Raw genomic sequence first — 19,473 nt, forward strand, 5'->3', positions numbered from 1 at the left:
AGATCTTTACAGGGCACAGGTGATGTGATGCTAAGGACTTGAACGTCTGGAAACTATTCCTCATTTTTGCTCATTATTAGCCCTTTAAGAATATCTTCCTATCATAGAACTCATTGATACTAATTGCTTGTTTATTCTTCTAGATCATGAAGAAGGGCCTTGAGGTAAAGGGCCTGGACTTTTGAGTTCCCAGCACCTAGCATGTAGTAAAGTGGAGTTGCTCAGTTGTGTGTGACTTTGTAATCCCATGGACAGTATAGCCTAGCAGGCTCCTCCGAAGGATTCAAAAAATACAGACTAAATAAAATAGTGACAGTTTCACATTTAATTGTCTTTATTGACCATTCTTCTGAGTCAAAGCCCACAGATGCTGCTGGGTTAACTGATTATCTACCATGCCCCCAGAGCAACATAAATGTACTATCCATTAAAAAAGTTCCATCATTGTGTTTATTGTATTACATTGAAATTGTCCATTATATTTCTGTCTTACCTAGTAGACTAAAATCTTTTTGAGATCAGTGATCTTGTAGCTTTGTATCATAAACCCAACAGTAGCTGGCAGGCATTTTCTGATCTAAGTTGAAGAACTTAGAAAGACTAAGTTTTGGTCTGCAAAAGCTTTATTTCTGCATGTATGTGTGATTTAACAAATACTTTTAACAAGCAAAATTAACAATATTACTTAAGTACAATCAATACAAGATAAAGTGCCAAATTATCTGAAATCAGATCATTCTGGATAAAACGCTAGGAAAAACAATGGCTTCCCTGTTTATAGGCATAATAGCACCTCTTTTCTATTTGCGTCAAGTCTTCAAAATGGTAAGTCTGCTTTCCATGACATTGGAGGCAGAGTTTCCAAAGAGACGTACCTTTAAAAGCTCAGAAATTGGGTTTAGGTGATATTTTGTGAGAACAATTCAGGAGACCAAGCACTTTTAGCTTCAGGTGCTGAAGGTGACCAATTTTCTGAAAATGGAAGGCAACATTTGACTTCCGCACAAGAACCACGTCCCAAAACTGACTCTTTAGAAATCCAGCCTGACCTTTTATTGTTACAGTCAGGAGTTTTCTGTTTTATAACTGCTGCTGTAAGCATATTCTTTAAATTTAACTCCTTCTTAATTAAGCATTTACCAGTTCTTTTCTTTACATATTTCAGTTTTTTTCTTGGTAACTCATTTTGATCAGGAGAATTATAAGCAGCATGGCATTTCTTTAGACCCATGGCCCGGAATCCAAGCATTTCTGAAGGAAACACTTTTTGTGTGGTAGGAGGGACCCATTCGTCAGCATCAGTTTCAAGGCATTCAGTGACAGGATGGTTGTTGGAGATCTCTGGTGGTGTAATACCAGATACAGTAGGGTTTCTGGATTTCTGGCTAGGTGTCTTTATATTTTTTTGACAGATAGGGGTGGCTTGCTGTGCATCATTTGCAGAGGAAATCCTTGTTTTTTTATAGTTGGCATCAAGGTCCAAATAAAAAGCAGGTAATTTTTGGAAAGCTCCTTTCATCCCATGAATCCTACTTTGGTGGAATCCAGTAACTGGAGTTGACTGTGAACATGGAACAAAGTCTTGGCTATATTCAAAATCATATTCTGAATCTGACTGAAAATGAGGTGGAGAGGGACAGGTTCTTGGATAGAGAGAGGCAGATGTGTTTTGCAAGGATAATTTTTGTGGTGACTGGCTGGAATTTTCAGAAAGTGATCTCAGTGAAAAATCAGATTCTATATGATGACTTTCTGCCAAAGACTTTCCCCACTGTAATAAAATATCCTGTGACCTTTTGGTCATTTCTGTTACAATGTTCATCTCTTTAGGACTATCATCAAAAAGATCCACAGAAGCACTGTAATTGCCTTCATGACCAGTAGAACAGTTCTGTGTTAGGTTATTACCAGTGTGTTCATAAAGCATTGCTCTCAATGTATTCATACTTCTGTCTGGAGTACTGTGAAGAGCTTCTAAAGGATATGTGAGTTTCCTGGAAATTGTCAAACTGTTGCCCTGATTCTTTGGCCACCTACAGCATTGTTTATTTTCTAAGCTGGGAAAGTTGGAAACAACATTATACCTCCCAGAATGCAAAGTTGTCAACTTTTCACTCATTTCTGAAAGTGATTTTTCTCCACATCCATTATTATATTTGCTGCTGAGACAAGAACGGTCAGCCTCTGAAGTATTCTGCTTACAGGAAATTTCAGTCTCATGTGGTAGAATTCTCGTAGACTTAAGAGCAACTGTTGTGCCTGAGCCTTTTGAAGATGGAAACAGAGCTGACAGATGAACATTTGGTAGAGAATGTTCAGAAATATCTCTTTTATTACCACTAAATGAGAGAGCCTCTGCTCTGTTCTCTGGCTGTGATTCCTTATGAACGCTAGGACTTGGATTTGCTTCATGGTTGGAAAGGAAGTTATCTCTGCTGGAGTTTGCTTTGACTGTTGCTGGTGGTGACCTTAAGGCTATATGTGGTGTATGCAAGGCTCCAGGGGTTCTTTGTGGAGTCAATGATAACCTGCTGTGGTCCACATGTAGTTTACTGATGTCATTATCTAGACAACATTTCCTGCTACTGGCATCTGTCTGGTTTATAGCGATTTCACTTTCGATAGCTGCCAGAAATTTGTTTAGGCTTTCAGAGAGTGGCAGGTCATCCCAGATTTTGAGGTCACAGTCCTGGGAACCACTGGCTATTTCCTCAAGTCTGAGTGATGAAGATGGATAACACATACATCTCTGCTGAAACGTGGTGGGGGTATCTACCTCCTGATTCTGGTGACATGTTATCTCATGCTGAGAATATGTAACTTCCACTGCACTGTGGAAGGATTTTGTATTCCTTGGTTCAAATCGCTCCTGTACTTTCATAGGGAATAAATTAGAGTCAGGAACTCCAATTTCATGATGATTGCTATGAACTGCACTTGGCTGATTAGCCTGTAGGCCAGGTTCTTCATCTAACTTTTGTGCTGAACTCTTTTTGTCCATATGTGAAACAAGGCTCCACGAACCCTGAATGGTATCAAGGCAGCTATTGGAACCAGTGGCCTCTGCAGAGGAGATGCACTTTCTGTTCTGGTGAAGAGTACCAATGGCCTTGCTTTGTTCTGAAGCTGAAAAACCATCATCTGTTAGTTGTGAAACAACAGAAGTGAGTTCTAGTGATAGCTGCCAGAATCCTGGAAAATAATCTTTGTCATGGGGCTCAAAACAAGAACTGCTGTCAGGGCCACATAAGTTGCTGAGATCGCTATTTGAACTTTCTAAAGCAAGTAAGTGGCTATTAGGTGTCTGGGAGCCACAGTGAAGTTTCCTGACAGCAGAAAGCTGCAAAAGCCGACGGAAATAGTCAATGACAGTGAAGCCTACAACACTTGGGTCTGGTGGAATGATCTGGCAAGCTACAAGTGCTTTAACTACTCTCTTGCGGTCTGAGCACTGCTCTGAGAAGTTACTGGAACCTGAACCATTTCCATGCTGGTTTTCAAAATTCTGTGAAAGAAGGAAATGAATTTAAATGAGAATAAATTTTTTTCCCTTTGACTTAAACATGAAACAGGGATTTAAAAGGCTAAAACAGATGTAGCTATAACTTTCACCCCCATAATTCAATTATTCTAGCATGATAGGGTTATATAGGGAATTGTAATTATGGGGAAATAAACCTTGGAGTAAAGAGACTTGTCTTCAAATTCTGTTCCAAACATTTCCTAATGTGGGGACTTTAGATAAGTTATTAGGAGCCTCAGTTTTTTCATTCATAAAATAAGGATAAAAAGGCAGGATTATTATATTAGCAATAACATACAAAAAATTGTGGTGCTTAGCAAATAGTAGTTGTTCAATAAATGGTAGTTACTATTACATTTCTCACTAGCTTTGAATGTTTAAAGGAATGTTCTTATATTGTTAAAAACAAAAAAGGAGAAAAAGAGGCATCTAAGATTTTAACACAGAAAACCTCTGTAGCTCCTAGTTTCAACTTCCCTTTGGGTTTTCTCACTGTTCAGTTGTGAAGTGCTGTGTTCCCTTTTTTAAAGCCCTGATTGCAATACAGGCAAAATATTCATTTGCTCCCATTAGCATACAAGAGACAGAAAAGGATTATTCCTTAAGAGTCAGCACATTCTTTAGACCTTTTCTACAGTACTTTTATATTTAAGACCATCCCTCCTAACCTATTCTGAGAGTTATCAGTACTCAGTTACTTTGCTTTTAATGTTACTTCCCTCCTCCTTTTTGTAGATAAGAGTTGATGAAAGTTTTACTATAGAATCTAAACCGAATTTAGAGAGCACAGTGAATACCAAATATCAAAACAAAATATCTAACACTTGTGAATTTATAATAAACTTAGATTTCTAAAGCTCTGAAAGCCTTTCAGCAGTGCTCTTCTAGCTTTTGAAAGAGGAACTTGTCATATACATGATGTTTTAAAGGATCACTTATAGCCTATTTTTATGTAGTTTAAAGGGTTTCTACAGGCCCTCACATTTATGACTCCTAAAAACTATTTAGAAAATTAAAATAGTTTCATTACAATGGAAATATTAGCATAATACTAAGAACAAAACTAGTCTCAATTACCGTCACTCCAAAAACAAAGTTTTGTCCAACAAAGCAAGTTTCCACTGCTTTAGTTAATAGGTTTTGAGTTGTATCACTGCCCAGAGTTTCTGGAATTTCACTGGGATCCTGAATGTACCTTAATTGAAAAGAAAATAAAAAATGGGAAAGCATGAAACTTTTGAGTTACATATAGAAAAAAGAAGTGTGACTTTAACAGCTAGGTGTTCTGCAATGGCACCCCGCTCCAGTATTCTTGCCTGGAAAACTCCATGGACAGAGGAGCCTGGTAGGCTGCAGTCCATGGGGTCACAAAGAGCCGGACACGACTGAGCGACTTCACTTTCACTTTTCACTTTCATGCATTGGAGAAGGAAATGGCGACCCACTCCAGTGTTCTTGCCTGGAGAATCCCAGGGACGGAGGAGCCTGGTGGGCTGCCGTCTACGGGGTCGCACAGAGTCGGACACGACTGAAGCGACTTAGCTTAGCAGCAGAAAGACAAAAGCAGTTGATCAAGTGTGAATAAAGTAGATGCCTGTCTAGTAACCAGGCCTAACAACTATTCCAAAAGTGGCAGTGGGAGAAGTGGTGGGATTATTAGCCCTTCTCCTCAATGCAGAGGGAAGTCTTTCCTCATCACTGGCAATCCTGGCTGTGATCCTCGGCTTTTCCTTTCTTCAAATCAGTCTGCTCACAGCTACAAGGAGATGGACAGAGATTTTCTCTCTCTCTCTATACACTTACACTGTCAGGACACCATCTTAACAGGTCCAATTATGCAGATGAAGTTGCAACACAAAGGAAATAAATGACAAAATTCCTACTTCTGATATGTAAATGTTCCTTCAAATAGCTTCTTCTTCCTCAAGAGACCTTAGCCACTTGATTTGAATAATCCTTCAGTTTGAAATGATTTTACTTTCTTCATCTGTATTTCTCTAACTCAGATCAAAGTTCTGTAATTTAATACTCTAATTACCGTTTAGTTGGTCTGAATAAAAGGAGCATGGTTTAACATCATCACAATATGTATTCAGAAAATAAACATCTTTTTCTTTCTTTCTTATCTTTTTAAATGAACTGATGATTTGAGGTTGAGTGGTCATCTGTTTACTAAATGCATATTACTTTAAAAACACATATCTTCAAACTTGACGTACGCGGCTAGGAAAAAGAATGCTTTAAATATTCTTACCTGTGCAAACCAGTGGCCGTGAGACCAAAAAATGCATCTAAGCAGCTTCCAAACACAGTAATGCCAAATAATTTGTCTGATTCTGCAACTTTTAAGGAAAGCTTGTATCTGTAAATGGCATTTTCAGCTTCACCAGTAGAGCCACATTTTGGACAGTTAGACCTGGAAAAGTGCGGGGAAAAAAGAGATGTTCACTAACTTTTTTTGTGATGTAAAAGAAATCTGGCAAAGTAAAGGTTAAAAATATTTTCTGTACAAAATGTACAACTTACATTGTAAAATGATTTCAGATCAACCTCCTTTAAATTTTCTCTAAGTTACTTTTACTGGTGGGGGCAAACTAAATATAGTGAAGTAAATGCCACACCAAGAGAAGACCTAAAATTTAATGTCTATCTTCTGTTCAAAGAACAATGAGTAATCTTTAAATATTTATAACGTTCCTAGTCATATTTTTCTCACTATGATAAGGATAACTTAACTTTTTAAAAATTCATTGAAATATGTTGAGAATTTATTAGATTACAGAAACTAGGTACAAAACATCTTGTTTAACTTGTGTTGCAATTATGGTCAAAGTCTTTCTTATAAAAAAATACTGTGTTAAGTATAACACTACTGTAATGTACTAGCTCTCTGGTCTCGGGATACATATTAAGATCTTTAAACTTAAACTTAATCACCTGTGAAATCCAGGATTGAAGAAGGATAAAATGAGGCAAAGTATAAGAAAAGAAAGTTAAAGAGTCTAGTACAGATCTGGTCAAGTTACTGTGTTTAGTCTGCTGCTCTCTTATAATTAAACATTGCTTTCCTGCCACTTCTGCTTCTGTTTCCCTCTTTTCCAGTTGTTTGTACTGCTATCCATCTTTAACATTCTTAGTTTAGCAAACTGACCCCTTAAAACATCTATGGGAATTGTTAATCCTAGAATGTTTTTTCTTCATGTCGCTAGTGATTTGGCTTAAAAAAGGTGTAAAAGTGCAAACAGAAAATAATGTTAAAAGACAGCTGTATAAATTTGATTGCTTCCAGATAGCCACTGCTGCTGCTGCTAAGTCGCTTCAGTCGTGTCCAACTCTGTGCGACCCCATAGACGGCAGCCCACCAGGCTCCCCCTCCCTCGGATTCTCAAGGCAAGAACACTGGAATGGGTTGCCATTTCCTTCTCCAATGCATGAAAGTGAAAAGTGAAAGTGAAGTCGCTCAGTCGTGTACAACTCTTAGCGACCCCATGGACTGCAGCCCACCAGGCTCCTCCATCCATGGGATTTTCCAGGCAAAAGTACTCGAGTGGAGTGCCATTGCCTTCTCTGAGATAGCCACTAGGGGGAGCCTAAATTCCATGACTCACAAGGTTGACTATTTGAACAAAGGTTAATCCTTCATAGAAGTTACTGATTCACCTTCATTATATCTGTGCTAATTATTTTTTTATCCACAATGATAATGGAGCTGTGACATCCATTCATATAATCTTAACCAAACTGGCTGCAGTTTGTGTTGTATTCTGGTCATAGAATAAGTGAAGGTAATCCACTTACTAGGGTGATAAAACCTCACCAGTACCAAGCTTTAGTGAAATGAATTAGTGTTTTAAATGTTTTAAACATATATTAGAACTTGTTCAGAAATTATGTATTAATAATGCATTAGAGTTAATGCAAAATTCTTAGCAAATCTTAGAATTAATATGCATCAGTGTTTTACAATTTACAAACGTTTTCACGTCCAAGGTACGAGAAACCCAAGTAAGATGGTAGGCTCTGAAAGAGGGCATCAGTGGGCAGACAGACTGAAAAACCACAATCACAGACAACTAGCCAGTCTGATCATACGGACCACAGCCTTGTCTAACTCAATGAAACTAAGCCATGCTGTGTGGGGCCACCCAAGATGGATGGATCATGGTGGAAAGGTCTGACAGAATGTGGTCCACTGGAGAAGGGAATGGCAAACCACTTCAATATTCTTGCCTTGAGAACCCCATGAGCAGTATGAAAAGGCAAAATGATAGGATACTGAAAGATGAACTCCCCAGATTGGTAGGTGCCCAATATGCTACTGGAGATCAGTGGAGAAATAACTCCAGAAAGAATGAAGGGGTGGAGCCAAAGCAAAAACAAAACCCAGCTGTGGATGTGACTGGTGATGAAAGCAAGGTCCGATGCTGTAAAGAGCTATATTGCATAGGAACCTGGAATGTCAGGTCCTAATGAATCAAGGCAAACTGGAAGTGGTCAAACAGGAGATGGCAAGAGTGAATGTCGACGTTCTAAGAATCAGCAAACTAAAATGGACTGGAATGGGTGAATTTAACTCAGATGACCATTATATCTACTACTGCAGGCAGGAATCCCCTAGAAGAAATGGAGTAGCCATTATAGTTAACAAAACAGTCCAAAATAGAGTACTTGGATGCGATCTTAAAAATGACAGAATGATCTGTTTGTTTCCAAAGCAAACCATTCAACATCACAGTAATCCAAGTCTGTGCCCTGACCAGTAATGCTGAAGAAGCTGAACAGTTCTATGAAGACCTACAAGACCTTTTAGAACTAACACCCAAAAGATACCTTTTCATTATAGGGAACTGGAATGCAAAAGTAGGAAGTCAAGAAACACCTGGAGTAACAGGCAAATTTGGCCTTGGAGTACAGAATGAAGCATGGCAAAGGCTAATAGAGTTCTGCCAAGAGAAGGCACTGGTCATAGCAAACACCCTTTTCAGACAACACAAGAGAAGACTCTACACATGGATATCACCAGATGGCCAACACTGAAATTAGACTGATTATATTCTTTGCAGCCAAAGATGGGGAAGCTCTATACAGCCAGCAAAAACAAGACTGGAAGCTAACTGTGGCTCAGATCATGAACTCCTTATCGCCAAATTCAGACTTAAATGGAAGAATGTGGGGAAAACCACTAGACCATTCAGGTATGACCTAAATCAGATCCCTTATGACTATACAGTGGAAGTGAGAAATAGATTTAAGGGACTAGATCTGATAAGAGTGCCTGATGAACTATGGACAGAGGTTGGTGAAATTGTACAGCAGACAGGAATCAAGACCATCCCTAAGAAAAAGAAATGTAAAAAAGCAAAATGGCTGTCTGAGGAGGCCTTACAAATAGCTGTGAAAAGAAGAGAGGCGAAAAGCAAAGGAGAAAAGGAAAGGTATACCCATTTGAATGCAGAGTTCCAAAGAACAGTAAGGAGAGATAAGAAAGCTTTCCTCAGAGATCAATGCAAAGAAATAGAGGAAAATAACAGAATGGGAAAGACTAGAGATCTCCTCAAGAAAATTAGATATCAAGGGAACATTTCATGCAAAGATGGGCTCAATAAAGGACAGAAATGATACAGACCTAACAGAAGCAGAAGATATTAAGACGAGGTGGCAAGAATACACAGAAGAACTGTACAAAAAAGATCTTCATGACCAAGATAATCATGATGGTGTGATCACTCACCTAGGGCCAGACATCCTGGAATGTGAAGTCAAGTGGGCCTTAGGAAGCATCACTATGAACAAAGCTAGTGGAGGTGATGGAATTCCAGTTGAGCTATTTCAAATCCTAAAAGATGATGCTGTGAAAGTGCTGCACTCAATGTGTCAGCAAATTTGGAAAACTCAGCAATGGCCACAGGACTGGAAAAGGTCAGTTTTCATTCCAATCCCAAAGAAAGGCAATGCCAAAGAATGCTCAAACTACTGCACAATTGTACTCATCTTACACACTAGTAAAGTAATGCTCAAAATTCTCCAAGCCAGGCTTCAGCAATACGTGAGCTGTGAACTTCCAGATATTCAAGCTGGTTTTAGAAAAGGCAGAGGAACCAGAGATCAAATTGCCAACATCTGCTGGATCATCAAAAAAGCCAGAGTTTCAGAAAAACACCTATTTCTGCTTTATTGACAATGCCAAAGCCTTTGGCTGTGTGGATCACAATAAAATGTGGACAATTCTTCAAGAGATGGGCATATCAGACCACCTGACCTGCCTCCTGAGAAACGTATATGCAGTTCAGGAAGCAACAGTTAGAACTGGACATGGAACAACAGACTGGTTCCAAATAGGAAAAGGAGTACATCAAGGCTGTATATTGTCACCCTGCTTATTTAACTTATATGCAGAGTACATCATGAGAAACGCTGGACTGGAGGAAACACAAGCTGGAATCAAGATTGCTGGAAGATATATTAATAACCTCAGATACACAGATGACACTACCCTTATGGCAGAAAGAGAAGAACTAAAGAGCCTCTTGATGAAAGTGAAAGAGGAGAGTGAAAAAGTTGGCTTAAAGCTCAGCATTCAGAAAATGAAGATCATGGCATTTGGTCCCATCACTTCATGGGAAATAGATGGGGAAACAGTGGCTGATTTTTTTGGGCTCCAAAATCACTGCAGATGGTGATCGCAGCCATGAAATTAAAAGATGCTTACTCCTTGGAAGGAAAGCTATGACCAACCTAGACAGCATATTCAAAAGCAGAGACATTACTTTGTCCCCAAAGGTCTGTCTAGTCAAGGCTATGGTTTTTCCAGCGGTCATGTATGGATGTGAGAGTTGAACTATAAAGAAAGCTGAGTGCCAAAGAATTGATACTTTTGAACTGTGGTGTTGGAGAAGACTCTTGAGAGTCCCTTGGACTGCAAGGAGATCCAACCAGTCCATCCTAAAGGAGATCAGTCCTGGGTGTTCACTGGAAGGACTGATGTTGAAGCTGAAACTCCAAAACTTTGGCCACCAGATGTGAAGAGTTGACTCATTTGAAAAGACCCTGATGCTGGGAAAGACTGAAGGCAGGAGAAGCAGACGACAGAGGATGAGATGGTTGGATGGCCTCACCAACTTGATGGACATGGGTCTGGGTAAACTCCGGGAGTTGGTGATGCACAGGGAGGCCTGGCGTGCTGTGGTTCATGGGGTTGCAAATGTCGGACATGACTGAGCGACTGAACTGAACTTACATATTTTATTTGTTTTTGACAGGTAAACAAGGCATTTAGCCCCATTCACATAACTGGGAAATTGTGGTGAATTGTTACCCAAGGTGACAAAGTTAGTGATTTTTATGACGAAATCCAAGGCTTTGGATTCTTTGCCAGGAGTTCTTTCTTGGATGAAAAATATAAGAATGGTATGGTTAAGAATGAACTATCTTATAAATAGAGAATATCAACGATAGCCTAAGAAAGACTAGGATTAGCACATTACTAGTGTTAATGCATTATTAGCAATTATGAATATATATACTAAATTATATATTTTTATATTAAAAGTAAAATGAAAGTATTTATTTATACAATTTCCTTTAATCCTTTTGGGAATAAGCTAAGCCTTAACTGAAATAAATGTTAGTGTGGAGTAGATTAGAGCTTTACAAACTTCAAGACGCAAACCAATCACCTGCTGCTAAGTCGCTTCAGTTGTGTCCGACTCTGTGCCACCCCATAGACGGCAGCCCACCAGGCTCCCCCCGTCCCTGGAATTCTCCAGGCAAGAACACTGGAGTGGGTTGTCATTTCCTTCTCCAAACACCTAGGGATCTTGTTAAAAACAAAGATCCTGATTCACTATTCTGGGACAAGGCCCAAGTTTCTGCGTTTCTAACAAGCTCCCAGGTGATGCCAATGCAGCTGTTCCTCAGACCACATTTTGAGAATCAAGGGTAGAGACAACACATTCAAGTCACAGTCCCTGATTTAATTTCTAGAGGCACTCCTATACCCAAAATGTCACTTGTTATGGAATAGCAGTGCACTGAATATGCCAGTAAATTTGGAAAACTCAGCAATGGCCAAGGGACTGGAAAAGGTCAGTTTTCCTTCCAATCCCAAAGAAAGCTCAAATTACTGTACAATTGCACCTATTTCACATTACCAAGATTATGCTTAAAAGCCTTCAAATTAGGCTTCACCGGTACATGAACTGAGAACTTCCAGATGTGCAACCTGGATTTAGAAGTCAGAGAAACCAGAGATCAAACTGCCGACATCTGTTGGATCACAGAAAAAAGCAAGGCAATTCCAAAAACACATCTACTTTAGTTTCAATGATTATGCTAAAGCCTTTGACTATGTGGATCATGAGAAACTAGAACATTCTCAAAGAGATGGGAATACCAGATCACCTTACCCGTCTCCTGAGAAACCTGTATGCAGGTCAAGCAGCAACAGAACTGGACTTGGAACAACTGACTGGTTCAAAGTTGGGAAAGGAGCACATCAATGCTGTATATTGTCACCCTGCTTATTTAAATTATATGCAGAATATATAATGCAAAATGCCAGGCTGGATGACTCACAAGCTGGAATCAAGACCGCCAGGAAAAATATCAATCTCGGATATGCAGATGATGGCACTTTAATGACAGAAATCAAAGAGGAACTAAAGGACTTCTTGATGAGGGTGAGAGTGAAAAAGCTGGTTTAAAACTCAACATTCAAAAAACTAAGATCATGGCATCCAGTCCCATCACTTCATGGCAAATAGATGGGTAAACAATGGAAACAGTTGCAGATTTTATTTTCCTGGGCTCCAAAATTGTTGTGGATGGTGACTGCAGCCATCAAATTAAAAGATACTTGCTCCTTGGAAGGAAAGCTATGATAAACCTAGAGAGCATATTAAGAAGCAAAGACATCACTTTGTGCCAAAGGTCTATATAGTCAAAGCTATGGTCTTTTCAGTAGTCATGTACAGATGTTGAGAGTTGGACCATAATGAAGGCTGAGAGCTGAAGAATTGATGCTTTCAAACTGTGGTGCTGGAGAAGATTCTTTTAGAGTCCCTTGGACTGCAAGAAGATCAAACCAGTCAATCCTAAGGGAAATCAATCCTGAATGTTCATGGGAAGGATTGATGCTGAAGCTGAAGCTCCAATACTTTGGCCCCCTAATGTGAAGAGATGACTTGTTGGAGAAGATTTTGATGAGAAAGATTGAAGGCAAAGGAGAAAAAAGCAGCAGAGGGTGAGGTAATTAGATAGAGCATCACCAACTCAGTGGACATGAATTTGAGTAAACTTCAGGAGACAGTGAAGGACAGGGAAGCCTGGCGTGATGTAATCCAGGGTTGCAAAGAATCAGACACGTCTTGGCAACTAAATAACAATTACTAGTTTGAGCTGGGTGGATGGCTTATATGGACAAATGAGTTGCCTTCTTTGCTTGTAATTTATGTATATGTTAAGTTTGTTCCTTCATATGAAATTATCATATTCATACACACACACACATATGAATATGATAATCTTCTCAAATGAAGGACCAAACTTAAAAAAAATTTTGAGGGTTAGTTTAAGTTTTGATTTATTTGGCTGTGTTAGTTCTTAGCTGCAGCAAGCAGGCTTCTTTGTAGTAGTGGTGTGCGGCCTCTAGAGCACGCAGGCTCAGTAGTTGTAGTGTACAGGCTTAGTTGCCCCACTGCATGAGGGATCTTACTTCTCCGACCAGGGATCAAACCTGCATCCCCTGCATTGGAAGGCAGATTCTTAACCAGTGGACCATCAGGGAAGTTCCCCCCAAACTAACTTTATACAGCTGACCCTTGAACAACACAGGTTTGAACTGCAGAGGTATACTTAACCATGGATTCCACCCCCCCGCCCCCGACCCCAACAGTGAATACTATGGTACTGTATATTCTGTGGTTGGTTGAATTCTTATATTTTCCTTCTCAAACTTTCAGGCTTTATTTTTACCTTTTGGAGACCAGGATTAACCGAGAAAAGCACTTTTGACATGAAGGATATATAAAACTAGAATTCTGGAGAGCAAGAACTGAGGCAAGAAGAAATTTTCTTCTTCTATTCATGTGTTCCCACTGTGGTCTGCAAAACAAAGTAGCCGTGGGATGAATGGCAAATCTTTAATTACATGTGAATAACTCAATTCTTAGGAAAATCACCTAACCTTCACTACAAAGTCAATAGATGTTTTTTGTAGTAAGTGTCAGTATATTGGAAAACTAATTTTCTTTTTCTACATAGTTAAGAAAGTAAGACTTAAAACAGAGTAGCTCAAGCAAATATTGGTAATTTAAGAAAGAAGAGCTATACAGAACTTGTTCCTACCATTAACAGGAAAGAACGTAAATGAACTTACATGAATGTTTAAACCTGAACTGGTGGGAAACAGTTCTTTTTAGCGGGAAAATATCACTTCATTAGATTTCAGTATTTGGGCTGGGTACATTTTTATACAACCTGAAGAGGGAAAAAAAGACATTTTAGAGTGTACAAATAGAAAAATAAAAATCAAAAGAGAGTTCAAAGTGCTTTATGAGCCTTGTATAAAACACATCAGAGAAGTAAAACAATAAAATACCAATTCACCTCTTTTATATTTTTTAAAAATTCAAATGTTGGTTTATCAAAATTTTAAAACTGATTAGTTTATATATAGCATAATGTAAATGCCCTGAAATAAACATCTCTGTAGATGTTCAAGATAAAGCTATATCAATAAATTTTCATTTGTAAACACATGGCAAAAGCTTTCAATTTCTGAAAATGGGTGAAACGTTCTGAGACTGGCATCAGTAAATTTTGATAAAGTGGAAGTCATTAGTCTAAAATCATAAAAAAATCTTTTACATATAGCTCATCCTGAGGATGATCGCAAATTTATAAGTGTGATTTTGGAATGGATATCTTAAAGTGACATTAATCCTGTCTATCAATCAGAATATTTCTGTGAAAATAAAAATCTTGCCACTGAAGGCAGTAAGATGGAAACTTACAAAGATTATAGATAAATGGATTTACATAAATCACTGGTTTATGTTATTAAAGGGGGCATAGGAAACAAAAAAAAAAGAAAAAACAAAGACATTTCACCCTGCTTAATTCTTGTTGAAGTCCTTGCTTCTGTACCCTTAGGTATACATGACTAATAAGGTTCTACCAAAAGCAGATATGTATTCCTAGATTTGGCTGTCACCTTAGGCCACATGGCAATCTCTAAGGATAAGGTAGAAGAGGTGACACAGTATAAAGGCAGGCCAGGGAACACTGCTATTATTAGTGCTACTGACTTCAAGTTCCTTCTTGCCAAGTGGCAAATGATGGAATGTACGTCAGTAAATGCATCTTCTCTGAACATCTCTAAAATTCAGTTTGGGTACAGTGTTAATATGGTGGTACAGCTACCTATGTGCTAAAAAGTGAAGTGTTAATTGTTCAGTCATATCTGACTCTTTGCAACCCCATGGACTGTAGACCACCAGGCTCCTCTGTCCATGGGATTCTTCAGGCAAGAATACTGGAGTGGGTTGCCATTTCCTCCTCCAGGGATTCCTGACCCAGGAATTGAACCTGTGTCTCCTGCACTGCAGGCAGATTCTTTACCATGAGCCACAGCAGAAGCCCATATATGAGCTAGGGGAGATAAAACAGGGCAAAACTCCCTCCTGAAAATGTGGTCTTTTATCTGCTTAAAATCTTGTAGTTTGAAATGAAGCCTCAATTCCCCACAATGCCTGTAAGGCCTTAGCTCATCTAGCACCACCTCTTTGACCTCACCTTGTCCCACTTGCCCTCTTTAATCACTACACTTCAAGCCAAGCCAGCCTTCTTTCTGCTCCTTAAATGCACAAAATAACTTCTCTTTTCAGGCTTCTGTTCTTACTTTTCTCTTTGTCTATAAAGCTTTTCCCTTAGTTCTTCAAATAGTTGGCTCTCATTCTCGTCATTAAATCTTTAATGTTAACCTGAAGAGAGCCCCTTTTCATTTCAATAAATACTCTCTTCTGCTTGGTTTCCATGATATCATCCATTTTATTCCTTTAACCACACTTGTGATATATGCCATCATGAAAATGTACATATGCTCCCTTGTTTCTGTTAGTTCTACCCTCATTAGTCTGAAAGTTTCATGAAGATGGCGGCCTGGTCTATCAAGTCACCAGTAAATGCAAAACATATATAAGCAGAAATATTTGGGAATTAATTTCTAAATTAATTGTGTAAGCACTAATTGCTATATTTTAAAGGCAAGAAATTGGTTAAACTGTTATTGTTTAAGGGTTTATTGCCCTCTAGTGGAGAAATAGGCTCAGAAAACTATAACAATGGTAAATTTGAGAACTGAAATGTAAAAGGTCATTAAGATATTTTTATTATTTGCGTTTCATTTGGTAGACTCAGCAAACGGCAAAAAGACTTTCCATCCATTGGCAGTGGACAAATACGAAATCAGATCCTTTTAGGCAGTCACTATTAGTCATTCCCTTTGCTGTTTTCATAGTATTTCCTTATGATTTTGGTCATCTAGTTTGTTTTGTCTCTCTCTCTCTCTAGTGTCTGATTTCAAGTATTGAATTTATGTTTGATGGACAACTGAATGAACCATGAGGAATGAGCAAACACTAAAGTTAGGAAAACATGATCACAGACTTGGGAACAATTCCATATGTGGTATCCACCTGCGGTTTATCTTTCTTCTTGATTTTATTGGGGAGGATGGTAATACAGCATTATATTGCTTTCAGTTCCACCACAGTCAACAAACCATATTCCAATTTAATAAGTTCAATATGTGCTCAGTCACATCTGACTTGTTGTGGTCCCATGGATGTAGCCCACCAGGCTCTTCTGTCCATGGAATTTTCCAGGCAAGAATACCATAGCAGGTTGTCATTTCCTATTTCAAGAGATCTTCCAGACCCAGGGACTGAACTTGCGACTTGTGTTTCCTGCATCGGCAGGCAGATTCTTTACTACTAGTATCACCTGGGAAGTCCAAGTTCAATATACTTACTTATTTATCAATTTATTGTGCAGCTGATAAATACCAGCTGATGGGAATAATATAAGTGATCAACAAAATAGACAAGGTCTCTACCTGGTCACTAGATCTATAGCCTAGTAAGAGATAGGTAGAAAATTCTATACAGGCAAAGTACATTATACCATGAGAAAATATAACAGGAGACTCATTTAGTCTAAGATTGTGACCAAAGGATGAAATCACTCCTTTAAAAAACTGGGCCACACTTCTGACGGCATACAGAAAAGGAGATATGACTAACTCCTCTCCCTTTCTTCATTCCTCCTCAAACTGCTCTTGCTTTGCAAGAAAATCTTTGTCATTCTGTTGCTCTCAGATTTCTCATTTCATATATTATAGGACAGACTCTTCAGCTATGGAAATGGTAGTTACTTTGAGTTGCTTTATTAAAGCTGTCTAATGGTCTCCCTCCAAGGGTGCATACTTTGTCTAATCTTTCTAAAGGCAGTCATAACAAGTCCCTGAGAAATGATCTTCTGACATTAAAATGAAAATTCTGGAAAAGGGAGAGGGAGGTAGGAGATTAAAAAAAAATCAAATAAGCAAAAAAGACAAAACCTCTTTTGTTTGGAGAAATACTGATGAAAAATATTTTTAAAACATTACTCAGGAAACTCTTAGTGAGTATCAAGCACAGTTCATTGCACTTACGACAGGTAAAGTTCCAGAGATGGGGAAGGGGACAGGGTTACAGATAGAAAAAAATCACCTCATGCAGCTGTCCTTTCTGAATACATTTCAGCAACACTGGCCTTTTCTTAGTTTCTTGAACATTAAGATGCTAAGTTCTTTCCTGCTTTAAGGCCTTTACATAACCTGTTCACTCTGGAATTTTCTTCCTTTCTTCTATTGCATGGCTAGATCATTCTCATCTTCTAGGCCTCAATTTAAGTGTCAACTCCTCAGAGGCCTTTCCAAACAAACCTAACTCAAATAGATTCCACTTCATTCTTTTTAAGCCCACACACAAAAAGTTTAAGTTCCGAAGGATTCTCACATCTTGTTCACCATTGTGATCCTAGTACTTAGAAGTTCTTGGCACAGAGGGAGACAGTTAAAAAAACTATCTGTAGAATGAGTAAGTAACTACTGGGTGCTTTGTGACCCAATTTTGCAGGATGATGAAAGGCCTCCTGATAGAAAGCTTCATAAATTGAGACCTAAACAATGATTAAGAACTAGGTGGGATGGGATTCAGATGGGGTCTGAAGGTGAGGGAGAATGGTGCATTTGAGGGACTCAAGAGGACATTCCATGTGGTTGGAGCATAGGGCTGGAGGGGTGAAAAAAAGAGCTGGAGTACTAGGCAAAGGCCAGACAAGAAGGGCCCTGTTAACCACTTTAAGGACTTTAGACTTAAACCTGAGGGCAAACAGGAGTGACCAAAGGAAAGGTTTTTAATGGGGAGTGCCCTGATCAGATTTGTACTTTATCAGCCTAGCAACGTGGAGACTGGATTGGAATGTAAGGAAATTGAAAGAATCAGCTGGGAGGCTACAGTCATAGTTATGAAGCAGTTGTGCTGAACCAAAGTAAAACTGGCGAGAAGCGTATGGTTTGAGATATTCAAGAGGTTGGTGTGGCTTGATGTGAGAGACAAGGAAGGTACCTAGAAAACTTGTTTCTGGTTTGAACACTCTGCTCAGTGAGCACTTGTCCCTCTGAGTCATCAAAGCAGTTTGGAAAAGATCCCTTTTCAGCAGGTACTACTGGGCATAGCCGCCCGCTGTGTACGAGCCTCCGAGCACCTCAAAAATTGCAGTAGCACCTTTTCCCTCCCTGTATTTCGGGTTCCAGACACTTACTCGTTTCCAGGTCGGTGGCACACAAACGCTCTCTGACTGACTGCAACAGCACCGTCTAAAATGAAAAGAACTGACCTCACTCTTCTCTCACAACCGCCCGTTTATAGACGAGACTGACTCCTGAAAAAAAAAAATAGAATGCTCCGAATGCTCACTCAGAACGACGTTCAAGGGTCTTCTTAGGAGTCTCCGGCCCTTGCTCCCCGAGAATCTCCTCCCGCACCTTCTCACCTGAGGCAGAGGACCAGGAACCTGCCCGGGCGAAGCTCAGTGACGCGGACCCCAAGACTCAAGCGGCTAGAGAGTGTCTTCCAATCGAATCTCCCGCGCCTCCTTCCGCCGGAAGTGACGCCATGACCGTCTGGCCTTAGAGCCAATCAGAAGACGACACCGCCCAGGTTGGCGATGTAGCTCGACAACCTGTGAGGTTTTGGGAACAACCATTTTTGTCCGAGAGGCTTAGGCAAGTGTCCTTTCCCAACTGATTGAGCAGTAGTACAGTCTGTACAGTTGGTTTTGAGGCAGCGTTGAGCCAGCCAGGCGTAGGTGGGTGGGAGCGCCCCTCAGACCGAGGTTCACCTGGCTGACTGGAAGGAGAAGCGGAAGTTGGTGGTGAGGGAGTCACGAGGACCGAAAGGGACTCCGCCCGCTGGGGCTGGGACTGCTCCCAAGGAGAGGGGAAGGCGGGGTCCGAAGCTGGGTGCCGGAAGACGGAAGGGGGCGTAGCTTGGAAGCTGGGACCGGGACCTCGTGGGATTCCGGGGCGACCTCCGTTGAGAAGTGGACTGTGTGGATTTCACGCATGTGTAGGGGTGACTAACCGACAGAGTGCCCTAGGAGGTGATTAGGCTGACATGGAGGTGGCGGTGCAAAGGAGCCAGACCTAGTGGGGATAGCTTAGTAGTATACATGATTTTAGTGAAAAAGGCAGGGTATGAACACATTAACACGGATTGGCAGATGCCGCTGCCAGTCAGGAGGAGCAGCTCTGTACCCTGAGCTCCTCTTTTCAGGGTGTTTTGACTGTCAGGGCTGAGTGACTAGTGAATGATTTAGTCCTTGTAGAGCTGGTGGCGAGTGCCAGT

At 39.9% G+C, this 19,473-nt stretch overlaps 2 protein-coding genes across 6 annotated transcripts in view; one reads left to right on the top strand and one right to left on the bottom strand.

Moving 5' to 3' along the window:
• Nucleotides 1-310: 310 nt before the first annotated feature.
• DDIAS (DNA damage induced apoptosis suppressor) lies at nt 311-19,002 on the bottom strand. 3 transcript variants are annotated; one of them, XM_069564894.1, is made up of 8 exons: nt 18,620-19,002; nt 18,389-18,508; nt 13,899-13,999; nt 13,496-13,624; nt 5,778-5,939; nt 4,840-5,065; nt 4,601-4,718; nt 311-3,505 (listed from the first exon to the last, which is right to left on the bottom strand). In XM_069564894.1, exons 6-8 carry the CDS (start codon nt 4,851-4,853, stop codon nt 899-901), a joined length of 2,739 nt encoding a protein of 912 aa, XP_069420995.1. In that variant the 5' UTR covers nt 4,854-5,065; nt 5,778-5,939; nt 13,496-13,624; nt 13,899-13,999; nt 18,389-18,508; nt 18,620-19,002; the 3' UTR covers nt 311-898. The 3 variants fall into 3 exon arrangements, with proteins under 3 accessions (XP_069420995.1, XP_069420993.1, XP_069420994.1); XM_069564892.1 differs by lacking the exon at nt 4,840-5,065; XM_069564893.1 differs by lacking the exons at nt 4,840-5,065; nt 13,496-13,624.
• Nucleotides 18,752-19,473, top strand: part of PRCP (prolylcarboxypeptidase) — an 87,759-nt gene continuing 87,037 nt past the window's right edge. The window contains exon 1 of one of the 3 annotated variants that reach the window (XM_069564897.1): nt 18,752-18,851. The gene's annotated coding sequence lies outside the window, so the exon portion shown is untranslated. Of the gene's footprint in view, nt 19,229-19,473 lie in introns of all 3 variants that reach the window. The other 2 variants (XM_069564895.1, XM_069564898.1) reach the window with 2 other exon arrangements.

The sequence above is a fragment of the Ovis canadensis genome, chromosome 21 (genome assembly GCF_042477335.2).
Source record: "Ovis canadensis isolate MfBH-ARS-UI-01 breed Bighorn chromosome 21, ARS-UI_OviCan_v2, whole genome shotgun sequence".
In the NCBI taxonomy this organism is placed as follows: domain Eukaryota; kingdom Metazoa; phylum Chordata; class Mammalia; order Artiodactyla; family Bovidae; genus Ovis; species Ovis canadensis.